The sequence below is a fragment of the Borostomias antarcticus genome, assembly GCF_949987555.1.
Source record: "Borostomias antarcticus genome assembly, chromosome: 10".
NCBI lineage: Eukaryota > Metazoa > Chordata > Actinopteri > Stomiiformes > Stomiidae > Borostomias > Borostomias antarcticus.
The window spans coordinates 19,190,465-19,204,068 of NC_140243.1; the positions used below are offsets into that span (position 1 = coordinate 19,190,465).

General features: G+C 43.5%; 1 protein-coding gene across 1 annotated transcript; it reads right to left on the minus strand.

The window, feature by feature from the left end:
- Positions 1-10,298: 10,298 nt before the first annotated feature.
- Positions 10,299-12,576, minus strand: tspan13a (tetraspanin 13a; the record flags this gene model as incomplete). Its single annotated transcript, XM_084443752.1, has 6 exons — positions 10,299-10,373; positions 10,546-10,650; positions 10,902-11,018; positions 11,463-11,543; positions 11,714-11,881; positions 12,514-12,576. The coding sequence occupies 6 exons, from the start codon at positions 12,574-12,576 to the stop codon at positions 10,299-10,301; spliced, it is 609 nt and encodes a 202-aa protein (XP_084299878.1).
- Between the last annotated feature and the right edge of the window lie 1,028 nt (positions 12,577-13,604).

Consider the following 13,604-nt stretch of genomic DNA (forward strand, 5'->3'; position numbering starts at 1 on the left):
TTAGGAAGGGTGATGCTGCTCACTACGGTTCCCAACGCCACAGTGGGGAAACTGTGTTCCTCGATGTTCAGCCAGCTTATGAGTGGTGAGGGCCGCCCCCGACTGACACACACACAGGTCAGAACCTCTGACAGGACCATACACCCGGAGCCAGGGAGGATCACTGGACGATCTGAAAGAAATATGGACATAGCTTTAATCATTTAGCACATTAGACAATATATAACAATAAACATTCAACACTGATGGTTGAACAGGTGCTTTCTTACATGACACATTCAAAGTCACTGTGGCCTCAGTGGTGACGCTGCCTTTGAAGGTCACCTGACACGTGACATTGGTGCCATGGTGTTCAGCTGAGGGGGTAAAGGTCAGAGTTGAGAGGTGGTGTGTGGCGATGCTGGTCAGATTCTCCCTCCCCTGTGTGGTGGTGTTGTGGGGGATCCCAGTGACGCTGTCTGCAGTCCCTCTCAATGTCCAGGTGATGTGAGGAGGAGTTCCAGAGCAGCGCCGCGGGGCCCTGCAGGTCAGTGTGGCCCTCTGGCCCTCAGTCAGAGGAGGAGCAGACACAGAGGGCCTCTGGCTCAGAGCTGGAGACACAAAGAAAACAAACACACACACAGTTGTTGCTGTTAGGACTGAGTAAGGGACCACATTTGGAATCAGAGTAGACTGTGTGCTGTATCACTGAGAGACTGGTTCTCCTCCTACAGTTATGTGTGTTATGATCAGTTCAACTGTAGCAGATGTAGTCATTTACCTTCAACAACAATGTTCACTTTGTCCTCTTTAAAATGAAATCCATCGCCTCTTCCATCCTCTTTCTTTATTAGCTCCAGTCTGAACATGTAATACCCAGCGTCAGAGTCTCTGATGTCGTTGATGATGACACCACAGTTTTTCCTGGTCAGGTCTGTGTCCAGTAGAGCCACTCTCCTTCTGAATCCCTCCTGGACTGAGGAGATGTCGCTGGAGTGGAAAACTATGTTTTCCTTTTTATCACATGGATTTATTGCATCAAGGCATTTATACCATACTGCATCATTGGGAGTGAAGGATCCTGGGTGAGTGAATGAGCAGGAAATAACAGCGCATAGTCCAGCCTCTGCTGTTATCTCTGCTGGGCTGAGGGTGATGCTCCATCCTTCTGGATATTTTCTAGGAACTGCAATGTTCACTCTGTTGTTTATGAAATTAAATCCACCACCTGTTCCTTCCTCTGGCTGTAGAACATTCAGTCTGAACATGTAATACCCAGCGTCAGAGACTCTGATGTCGTTGATGATGACACCACAGTTTTTCCTGGTCAGGTCTGTGTCCAGTAGAGCCACTCTCCTTCTGAATCCCTCCTGGACTGAGGAGATGTCGCTGGAGTGGAAAACTATGTTTTCCTTTTTATCACATGGATTTATTGCATCAAGGCATTTATACCATACTGCATCATTGGGAGTGAAGGATCCTGGGTGAGTGAATGAGCAGGAAATAACAGCGCATAGTCCAGCCTCTGCTGTTATCTCTGCTGGGCTGAGGGTGAGGCTCCATCCTTCTGGATATGCTGCATGTGTTGATGTAGGGAGAAATGAAAACAACAAGTGACTAAAGCAAAGATATTCAAGGACAAACAGAAACGTCACAGTTCAGCACACTGCAGTACTTCTGACATATTGAATGGTCCTAACAATCTGTTATGGATGCTGAAATCCTTCTTGTCATCAGGAGTCCAGTTGTCATTACCCTGGCATGTGGTCCTGTCAGTGGGAGAGAGGAGCAGAGCTGCCCAGATGAGAAGCCACATCCTGACTCCTCCACCTCAAACTCCGAAGCCTCTCTGGCTCTTCAATCTGAACACCACCTCTGTCTCTTCAACCTGAACACCACCTCTCTGGCTCTCCAACCTGAACACCACCTCTCTGGCTCTTCAACCTGAACACCACCTCTCTGGCTCTTCAACCTGAACACCACCTCTCTCAGTCTCTCCTCTGCAGTGGCCCCTGGTTCAGAGTCCTGTTTAAAGAGAGAGGGGAGATTGATGAGTCTGTAATAGAATAATGATTATACAACAGCTCACTAGCACCACCATTTTGTTTGATCGGGCCTCCGTTTATGGCTGCATTCCAAACCGTAGGGCTCATCCCTACGCCGTACTGTAAGTCACTTCCCTTCGTAATGAACACTGTGAAGGGCATAGGGAGTCAGGTGTTGAAATAACACTCGTTTGGAATGCCCTTCAATGTCATTTTCAGGGCTGTCGCATGTGTCAACAGCCTGTCACAAGCTATGGCTAATAACCATAACCATTGTTAATGAATGAATCCTACCTACAGTACATGTAAACTGAAGCTAAGCTTTTGGAGTAGGACAATGATGTGTCCTGATCTCAGGCTAATCTAAGCCCAAAACAACAAGGTCATCGGAGACACCTGGAGAGCAATAGCGATGAAAGACTAGCTGACTACTAGCTCACTAAACGTTTATCCCAAAGTAAACTCAGAGCAGAGGAATTTAATATACTGGTCCGCCAGACGCAAGTCCAATGTGGATGATATGCGTACAAAGTTTCATCCTATTCGGTCCAACTGTTATATAATTATAAACCTTTATGTGAAAAGCAATGCCCTTCGCAATCTTTTGGCTCAAAGTGGCTCAGCTTTTTGTGTGAAAATTACACCAGAGGGTGCGTTAAACTCGGCTTGATTCAAGGTATCCATACAGTAGGTACCTCATTTTTGAAAATCTGGCATATGGTTCAAAAGTTGCGTGTGTTAACGCACCTCTTGGTGGTTCTAGAGTGTTCAAGGTGTTGACATGAAACTTTGTAACAAGAGGCATGGGACTGTGCCCAATGGGTGTGCCAAATTTCATAACTTTTACGGTTCTAGGGGCTGCCATAGACTCCAATGGCAGAAGAAGATTAAGCTTAATGATGATGATGATGATGATGATGATGAATAAGAAAAGGTAGAAACTCAGTGGTGGCTTATGCAGCTTCACTGCTTGGCCCCCAATGACAGCCGATGTGAGAATTAGAGCATGGATTTCAGTGTTGCTTTTCCAGTTGTCTTTGTTAAATTTGATTTAACATGTCTTTAGTATTGAACTCTAGTCTAGTCTAGCTGTGGGAATAAAACAGTCCATAATGATATTCAATGTCAGTAGAAATATATTGACTACCAATATGAAATGGCATTTCATGTCATTTGTACAGCAATAATTATGAAATGAATCTATTCCCCAGGAATAGTGTTGAAGACATCAATCAATCACCAGAACAGACAGACAATACTAATGCAGTGATCTTTTCAACGACCATTACTATGTTGTTGACTCCACCGCACTGTTATACACTGCCCTGGCAAACTTGATGGATAGGGTTAAATCACTGCCTATCATTCTAACAGTTGATTTAGATGTACTTTACCTCTCTTTTGTTCTCCTTCCTTTTCACAGTGAGCCTGTGTGAGTCTCTGATGTGTGTGAGTCTGGTGTGTGTGAGTCTGGTGTGTGTGTGAGTCTGATGTGTGTGAGTCTGGTGTGTGTGAGTCTGATGTGTGTGTGAGTCTGGTGTGTGTGAGTCTGATGTGTGTGTGAGTCTGATGTGTGTGAGTCTGGTGTGTGTGAGTCTGGTGTGTGTGTGAGTCTGATGTGTGTGAGTCTGGTGTGTGTGAGTCTGATGTGTGTGTGAGTCTGATGTGTGTGAGTCTGGTGTGTGTGTCTGATGTGTGTGTCCTGTTACTTCTCCTCCCTGGCACGACATGCCTCAAACTCCTCAACACGGTTGGTACACAGTTACATCCTTACATGTAGAAGTTCGGTACATAGTTCACACATATGTCTATGGTCTTTAGATACAGGTGCATCTCAGAACATTTGAATATTGTGAAAAAGTTTTCCATAATGTAATTCAAACAGTGAAACTTTCATGTATTATAGATCTATTACACAAAGTTAAATATTTCAAGTCTTTTTTGTTTTAATCTTTATGATTGTACAGTATGTTCAGCGTGTTCATTTATACACTCAATACTTGATGGGGGCTCCTTTTGCACAAATTACTGCATCAATGTGGAGCGTGGCATGGAAGCAATCAGACTTGAAATATTTCACTACATGTAATGTAGTGAATCTATAATATAATGTAGTGAATCTATAATATATGAAAAGCTTCACTTTTTGAATTAAATGACGGAAAATAATGAGCTTTACACAATATTCAAATTTTCTGAGTGGCACCTGTACTGTCATTAGCACTAAGCAGGTCTGTTATAAGCCTAGTATATATGGATCACACTCTTTAGAGTGGCTGTGTCTATTTCAGTCAAACGCAGGCTTTGCAAAGCTGAACATATTTTAAGAGCAGGATAAGACCTGCAGTACAGGCCTGGTGTCTCTGGTCACTTCCTCTTCACATTCTAATATAGCCTGAATACCCAAGAAGAAGTCAGGTGTCACCTGGTGAACTGTTACAAAATGTACAGTATTTCCCATTTTTAAGCGACTTATTTAGAAGCCCATATCTGTTTTAGTTTCATCAATCTTTCAAAGATTGCAATGCAGTAAAGGGGAGTGTGTAAGGGGGATGAAACCCTTCCCCCATTTTATCTGATAAAGAATTGAGTTTCTAACGGCCAAATCATTGTCATTGTTTGGACTCACAAGGCTCACAAGGCCTCAGCACAAAGGCATACATTTCTTATGTATCACATGGCAGTAATAGTCATGGTTGGTCTTCAACTGAAGCTCACTTCCTGGGAGACAAATATGATGATATTTGTATTACACAGTAACTGTATGTTTCTGTGAATGTTTCTATAGTGAGGTTAGGGTCAGAGTATTGCTGGTTTTCAACACCTCATTGATCCATCCTTGCAATGGCTGCCATACTATCTAGTGTAGGCTATATAACATAAACACATGCAAATGCAAATACACCTCAACCCCCCCGGGATTATTTATTATATCTATAGAATGTACTGTATCACACCCATGCCTGAATGAATGAATGAATTCATTTATATCCATATATAGCATGTAAATAATCCATCCAGACCGATATCTATCTTATTTTACCTTTATCTTTATACTGTATATATATGGTACTTTTTGTGTAATTTGTATATTTGTAACTTGTAAATTTGTCATTTGTAAATTGAGTATTGGAGTTTATCTTTATTGGAGTTTATCTGTAAACGAGCATAATCTTGGAGCCAGCAGCAACATTCCCCTGTGACTGTACACCGTACATTACATGTGACAAATAAAGGAGTCTTGAATCTCAGACACCACCTCTCAAAGTCTCTGCAACCTGAACACCACCTCTCAAAGTCTCTGCAACCTGAACACCACCTCTCAAAGTCTCTCTTACCTGAACACCACCTCTCAAAGTCTCTCCAACCTGACACCACCTCTCAAAGTCTCTGCAACCTGAACACCACCTCTCAAAGTCTCTTCAACCTGAACACTACCTCTCAAAGTCTCTCTTACCTGAACACCACCTCTCAAAGTCTCTTCAACCTGAACACCACCTCTCAAAGTCTCTTCAACCTGAACACTACCTCTCAAAGTCTCTCTTACCTGAACACCACCTCTCAAAGTCTCTTCAACCTGAACACCACCTCTCAAAGTCTCTCTTATCTGAACACCACCTCTCAAAGTCTCTCTTACCTGAACACCACCTCTCAAAGTCTCTTCAACCTGAACACCACCTCTCAAAGTCTCTCTTATCTGAACACCACCTCTCTCTCCAACCCGAACACCACCTCACAAAGTCTCTCTTACCTGAACACCACCTCTCAAAGTCTCTCTTACCTGAACACCGCCTCTCAAAGTCTCTCTTACCTGAACACCATCTCTCAAAGTCTCTCCAACCTGACACCACCTCTCAAAGTCTCAAAGATCCCCTTCCTACCTTGAATTCTGTCAAGGTGACAAAATAGACATACAGTACAGAAATGGCTTCAGCATGCCTGTTCAGTGGTGCAACTACTGTACAGGTGAGTTACTGTGGTAGCCTGCGCTCTCAGAAAGAGCGCTACAGTACGTATAACCATTTGTTCTGGTAAAGAACCCTCCGAAGGAAGTTTGCAGATAGAACACTTTTCAGGTCAATTAGAACCCTTCGCAAAAAACAGTGATTTTGTATTCTCTTTATTACTACTAATTTTAAAACAAAATTAAAACATCTTTGTTTTGAAATTGACATTCTCTTTATTGCTACACATTTTTGTAACATTTTGGTTTTTGAAATTGACATTCTCTTTATTGCTACACATTTTTGTAACATTTTGGTTTTTGAAATTGACATTGTCTTTATTGCTACACATTTTTGTATTATACATGTTCTAAATGAGAACTACGGCAGTGAAAACAACTGGAGTCTGGTGATCATGCGTTTATAATTGCCTGTTATTTTGACTATTTTGGTTCTTGAAGTGGTATTCTAAGTGTAAGTAGTGTGGTATTCTAAGTGTATTCTTTATTTTTTTTATTTGGAGTCAATGGCAACTGGAATTAGACTAGGGTGAGGGTTAGGATTAGCTCAGACCAATAAGGTGGCGCCGGGCTGTGAAATAGGTGATATGATTTAGAATAACTAGCAGACAGACTGGGTTGGAGGTCAGGGAAGAATTCTCTTAAAGGCCAGACCCAACATAAATACAAATCTTTCATCACTAGATTGTAGGGCTAGATGTAAATATGAAATATGAAAATAGTCTCCTTGATATTGCAGCTTGAAACGTACCCTGCCAAACGTTAAATTGGTGTAGAGACGGAATTGAGACGGCCCAAATTGGCCATCAGAGGCGTGTCTCTGTGAGGGTCTTGGTACAGACAGGGATGAGGACACGCTCTCCTGTTTGGCGGGGGTTGTGTAACAAACATTACTTGCCCCCCCCACGTGGGATATCCCTGTTTGGAGCAGTGGGTGGTGCACCTACACTGTACAGGGCAGGCCGGTCAGCGGGAGTAGCCCGACGGGGAGGAGGCAGCGCTTGGAGGCTGGAAACTGGAGCCCGGAGACAGCAGGCCGGAAGCAGGACCTGGAGACAGAGACCGAGAGAGCAGCGGAGGCGCGAGAGGAGGTAAAGCGTACGAACGTGAGGACTGGAGGCCGGAGACCTGAGGCTGGAGGCTTAGAGCCCAGGGACTGGAGGCTGGAGACCTGAGGCTGGAGGCTTAGAGCCCAGGGACTGGAGGCCAGAGACCTGAGGCTGGAGGCTGAGGGCCCAGGGACTGGAGGCTGGAGACCTGAGGCTGGAGGCTGAGGGACTGGAGGCTGGAGACCTGAGGCTGGAGGCTGAGGTCCCAGGGACTGGAGGCTGCAGGCTGGATATGGGAGGCTGGATGGGGAGAGGACTAGGAAGTTCACAGCTGCACAGGGAAGTGCCAGCAGCGAACAGCAAAGCAAATGCTCAGCCCAACACAGCTAAAAAGGGTAAAAAGCACAAAAAACACCAGAGCAGATGAAGGAATGAATGTGGTAGGATATGTTTAATATCTACTGAACAGTCCAAATTGCAACTAGAAAGCAACTAAAAAGCAGGGTTTATTTTGGCCAATTGTGTGTTCAACCCTAGAGTAAAGCGGTGAGCCTCATGGAAAATACAATTTCTTGTTGGAGAAAAATGCGTGGAAATAACTGTCCAGCTGACCCAGGCCGGGAGAACCCAGGGAGCTGGCGGCGGAAGGAGGAACGAGCCGCGACGCGGCGGAGAACGACAGGGGAACCGATGTTCTACTGAGCAGAGTGGTTGGCAATCTGGGAAGAGCCATTATGGGAGGCCGATGGCCGGGAAGAGGACCAGACATCCATAGATGGAGTCATGACGTGGAGATGGCATGGCATCTTGCATGGCAGCTGCCGCCATTGTTGTGTGAATGTGTGTGTGAATGGGTGAATGAGAGGCCATTGTAAAGCAATTTGGTTAAAAGCGCTATATAAGTGCAGTCCATTTACCTTTACTTATAAGTAACTGATATTAAAATAACCCCCGCCCCCCCGATGATTTCAGCACTATCCTGATGATGTCATCACCTGATGATGTCATCACCCTTACCTACAGTATGTTGAAAGACTGATTCAACTAAACACATATAAGTTAGCAGATAGGTTACTTTAAAATAGGAAAAACGTTTTCCTTCACCAAACTTCTTTTGTGTCTGTATTAGAGAAAGAGGAAGTGACCAGAGACACAAGGCCTGTACTCAGAGCACTTCCTGTTTTGCAGAGTGGTAAAGTTTGCAAAGGCTACCATGTTTGACTGAAATAGAGACCGACACACCCATATAGGCCTGTGACCTGAAGGGCTGATAGCAGCATTAATGGTAAAAACCAGAGTGAACTAGGTAGCAAACTGTGCTGTTAGAAAGGATAGACATATTAGTACATGCTACAATTTATACGTGTGTACAGTAAGTACATATTTATTTATATTTTTATTCATACAAATTATACTCTATTTGTCACTGAACATGCCCATCACTGCAATGACCTATATGGCACATGACTGTGTGGTACATGACTGTATGTTACACGCCTGTATGGTACGGTATGTACATAATTATGGTACATGAATCTTGGGTACATCCACTGTATGACCTAAACGGTGGTAGAGAAATTATCAGACTTTCTCAAAAGTGCTAGTTTTGTCAACGTTTTGATCTGAACCATTGTATATGATCATAAGTAACCTTAAAACAGGGCTAAACATGCATTTCCCCTTTACTACTCCTTTAATGTAGGTCCATGCAAGTATAATTTATTAGCCAAGCTTTCGGTCTATGACCCTCATCAGGGCCGAAATCTTGGCGAATAAATTATACTTGCATAGACCTATGTGTGCAGAACCTTTTTGTCTCTATAAAGTTTTAGAGAGAGAAATACATTATGATCATTTCCAAGGGTTTACTTGTACTTGAACGCATAATTATATACTTTATTTAAAGCTCCACCAGAGCCAAAAATTGCCGTTTGAGCCTCACTAATTTCATAGAATAAATTGACACAGAACATAACAGACTTCTCTCACTCACACATCTTAGTCAGTGAATAGCAAATGTCTACCATAGCCTACCTCAGCTAAAACAAGTCTCATACATCACATTCATTGGTTATCCTTAAACCATCACAACCCATATGTCTGAACAAGTTACAAAGTTAAAGATTACAAGAGGCAAGATTATCATGACGTGCCCTTTTATCAGTTCCAAGGCATGAGTGCAAGGGTATTAGTAGCTCTCTGATAAAGCCTGTGTAAAGGTTCATCAACTCTTTGCATCAGGTGACGCTTTGGCTTCAAGAGGAAACCAGCCAGAGCAGTTCCTGGTCCGTGTCCTGCTAGGGTTGAGGGAATGTGGGCACGGCTTGCCTGACAGTGAGGCTTCCGGAGTATCGCTGCTCCCAATCACCAGTTCATCTGAATGGAAACCGGCTGAGTGAACCAAGTAAGGAATGGGTCTCTATTGTAAACACTATGCTACTTAAGTAAAACGAGGAACTCAAGGAACCAGATTTCGTTGGCAGAGTCAAAATTCCTCTGTACTGTACGCATTCCACATATTCATTTCCTGGTGTTGTATTCCAGGTGAGAAAGGTGGTTATTTAGTTGCTCAAACTAATGTTTGACATCCGCTTGTGTGATGTTTTAATGTGAAACAATTGGGAATAATGTAGGCCTACGTGTGAGAATAACAAACTGAATAAATCTTGTTTGGTTCTTTGAGCTTCATGTCATCTGAACAGATCAAGAGAGATAAGATAAGATTTTGAACTTTGGTAGAACCTGAAAAGGTGAAATCTGCATCCTTGTGACATATAATATCCCACGTAGACCGTCTGGAACAAAGAGAGCACTGTGTGGTAGGTACCCTGACAAAGGCAGCAGGGAAGCCAGAGATAACCAGGACTACGTATCGTGCCGTCTATGCTGTTTGCATAAGGTGTGCTTTGTTGGTGCATGACACGCTCATATCAACCATGTCAGTAACATGACAATTCCAAGTGGCTGCTTTCAGTTTCAAGGGATACACCATGGAGACAGTTTTAGGCTTGTTTATGATCAATCGTGATCATCAACTTCATTTATAGACAATACACGGCAAAACAGTTATAATGAGGGCACAACATGACTGAAGAAATCAAACTTGGACTTGACTCAACTGATGGTAGAAGATAGAAGAGCAATTTGCCCACATTCCCCCTTGCGGGATTAATACAGTGTAACAAAAAAGAAGATTAACAAAATACATTTTACATACATAATTAATTCATTAACAGTGCAGTGTTGGGTTTTAAGTTGTCGTTACAGAAAAGCCCCTGGGTGTGATCGAGAATCCTTCATATTTCTATATCTGTGGGTTAGCCAAACTCCCAACATCTGAAATGAGATGTAAAAAGAACATGCTTTAATTCAATGTCCCGTTACAGTGCGACACCGTCATATTCCCTATAGGTACTGGTATAGCCAACATTATCCTTATCACATAACGTTAGCATCATCACATCCAACATCATCGTCATCACATCCAACATGATATTAGTTTGCCAACCTCTGTGAAACTGAAGAAGAGTCCGATCCCACCCACAAAGTGCAGCACCACCTGAGCGTGCTGCTGGATGATTGAGCCACAGGTTTTGCAGGACGGGAAACACGCCTGTTGAAAGGACCCAGTACAGGGATAATTTCAGCAGTGAAATACAGTTGGTGTGTACTAGGGCTAAGTTGTTCCAGTTGGTGTGTACTAGGGCTAGGTTGTTCCAGTTGGTGTGTACTAGGGCTAAGTTGTTCCAGTTGGTCTGTACTAGGGCTAAGTTGTTCCAGTTGGTGTGTACTAGGGCTAAGTTGTTCCAGTTGGTGTGTACTAGGGCTAAGTTGTTCCTGATAAAAGCAGGTGCAGTGTCTTACAGCGCCACATGTGCCATTAATGCTAGTAGGATGGGAGAAGCCACAGCAGTTGAGGGTCCTTTCTACATCCGTCTGAGTGGACAGAGACCTGTTCCAGCCCAACTCCAGCAAGCGATTCTACAAAGGGTGGAAATGGGAAACATGCTGATAGTCTGATGGATATGGTATATATACACACTAATATATACTGTATAGTCCATTGTGTGTGTGTGTGTGTATATATATATATATATATATATATATATATATATATATATACACACACACACACACACAAACACACAGTATATTTTATTCTCATTCTCTCTCCATTCCAAAATCGTTAAGTGCCTCATCAATGCCTTTGTTTACAAAAGGATGTGTTCACCAGCAGAGTTTGTCAAAGAGGTGATCTTGGGCGTACGTCACCTAGACATGGGACACGCGTCACCTGGACAAACACGAACAACCCAAAGTTCTAACAAATGATCAGGTTGACTTCATGTGACTCTTGACCTTTCAGAGTTCTGACACTGGTGTAGAGTACATATATTTAAAAGTAGAACCAAACATGCTACCTACCTGCTGGTCTTCATTAAGAGCAAGACATGCCCCCGACAAAGAGAGCTGTACGATGAACACCATGAACAAGACGATCATGTACTGGGTACAGTTAAGGATGCTCACATGAGATCAACCCTGAAACACACATGCCCCTGTCGGCTGTAACAATACAGTATGTGAAGCAATGTAGCCTATAGGAAAAAGGGAAGGAACTGTTAACAACACAGACCAAATTAATGTTACATCAGATGAGACTTGCCAAAGGATACAAAGAACAGCAGGACCTGATGATGCTTCAGGGCTCCGCAGAGTCCCACAAAGGCCACCAGAAACAGGAAGACGCCAACTCCAATAACCCCTGCCACCAGCTGAATACTGGACACCAGGCCGAACCACTTGCCCCAGGCTGCCACTCCAATCAGCAGCAGGCTGACCATCTGAGGGCAAACGCAAAGTGTTGAGCGAAGGCTGGTGGACAGGAAGCAAACTGAAAACGGACCCTTTCTGCTACTTGCGCAGGACACAGTCAAGGGATCAGAATGGTTTGTTGCAAATTCTAGATTACGATTAGCCTAGAAAGAAACCATTTTTTCAAATGGATTATTTACTGTCCTGTCTGTCCTTGCACCCTGTCCAATGTTGAGTCCATGTTATGCACTACGACCGAAAGGACATAGTAGCCTACGTTGAAAAATGCATGGAAAAACTGCATGGCAATAAAACGAATTCTGATTCCGATTAATCCAATAATGACAAATCCAAATAGATCTTTTACATTGACCTAAATTAGAGCATAGCTACTTGATCCAAAGGGTAAAATTGCAGCATTATAAGACAACAAACACAATCAAACACAAATTTACAGTAGATACAAAATATTACATACAAATTAGGTAGCCTACAAAATATAGGCCTACAGAAATCACAATCCGTCAGCGTCTGAAGCATCCGAGGAGTCGGACCTCATGCTGTGTGAGATGCGTGACATGATGCAATTGACATACCTGTATAAATAATGCGCATTGTATTGGACACACATATGGGAACGAGTGATGTAAGGCTTACTTACAACGTAAAGTATGTTGAGACCGCATAGGGAATTCTTGGTGCACTCAAAACCTCCACACACCATTGCTGTTGCCTTTTAAAAGTCCTCGCTCCTCGCACTCAAAATGTCTCAGGCGTCAGATCAGATTGTCCACAAATTGGTCAAACGTTCTTATCAAACGTCGAGGCAAGACTGACCGAGCTACAACAGGTGGTACCACAGGAGTTCACACGCTGATTGGTTGTTTCGATGCACCTGCATGCTTTCAGGTTAGCCTGAGCCGCCGCTAGAGGTCGCCTTTTACTCAGCATTAACTGGCATGTGTCAAGTGTAGGCTATCTTGTTCTTCTTCTTTGGGTTTATGGCGGATCGCAAACAGCTTAAAGGTGCATACCGCCACCTACTGTACAAGAGTGTGTAGCATCATGTCATCATCCTAGTGCTTACAGACTACAGTCTGCCCCACAACCGTGTGTCACCCAAGAAAGTAAATAGAGCCTTCCTGCAGATTCCTACCCCATCCCCCTCCGTGCCCAATAAACCCCTCAAAATCAATTTCCGTCCTGCTTCTCTGACTTTATCCCGGAGTCTCTCTCTGTCTTCCTCATAGTTGGGACAGTGCAATAGAACATGTTCAGTGTTTTCTTTAGCTCCACAGTGAAGTGTAGGCTATGCCTCACACTGATCAATATAAATTACGTTTGAAGTAGGCTAGAATTAAACATGCCAGATATATCACACACACACAGACATACACCAGTCCTGGGCTCAGATCCCCTTCCCCTCACCCTAACCCGGGTCCGTATCCTTTTCCTACCCCCTCCCTACCCCAACCCCTGCCTCTATCTGGGCCCAGGCACATTCACGCACACACAGACATACACCAGTGTTTGCCATGTCTCTCCTATGATGTTTTTAGCCTCTCTTACTCTGAAAATGTAATTTAATGTTATTTATTGCTTTATAAATGTTCTTAGCCGGTAGACAAACATACTCCAGGAGCTTGCTCGATCGCCTTGTTGAGAGGGGTCAGGGAAGAATTTTTTACAGCTCACTTATCTGGCCCCTGGGTGATACTGTTTTTTTTGCTTCCCTCTGGAATATGTAGGGGT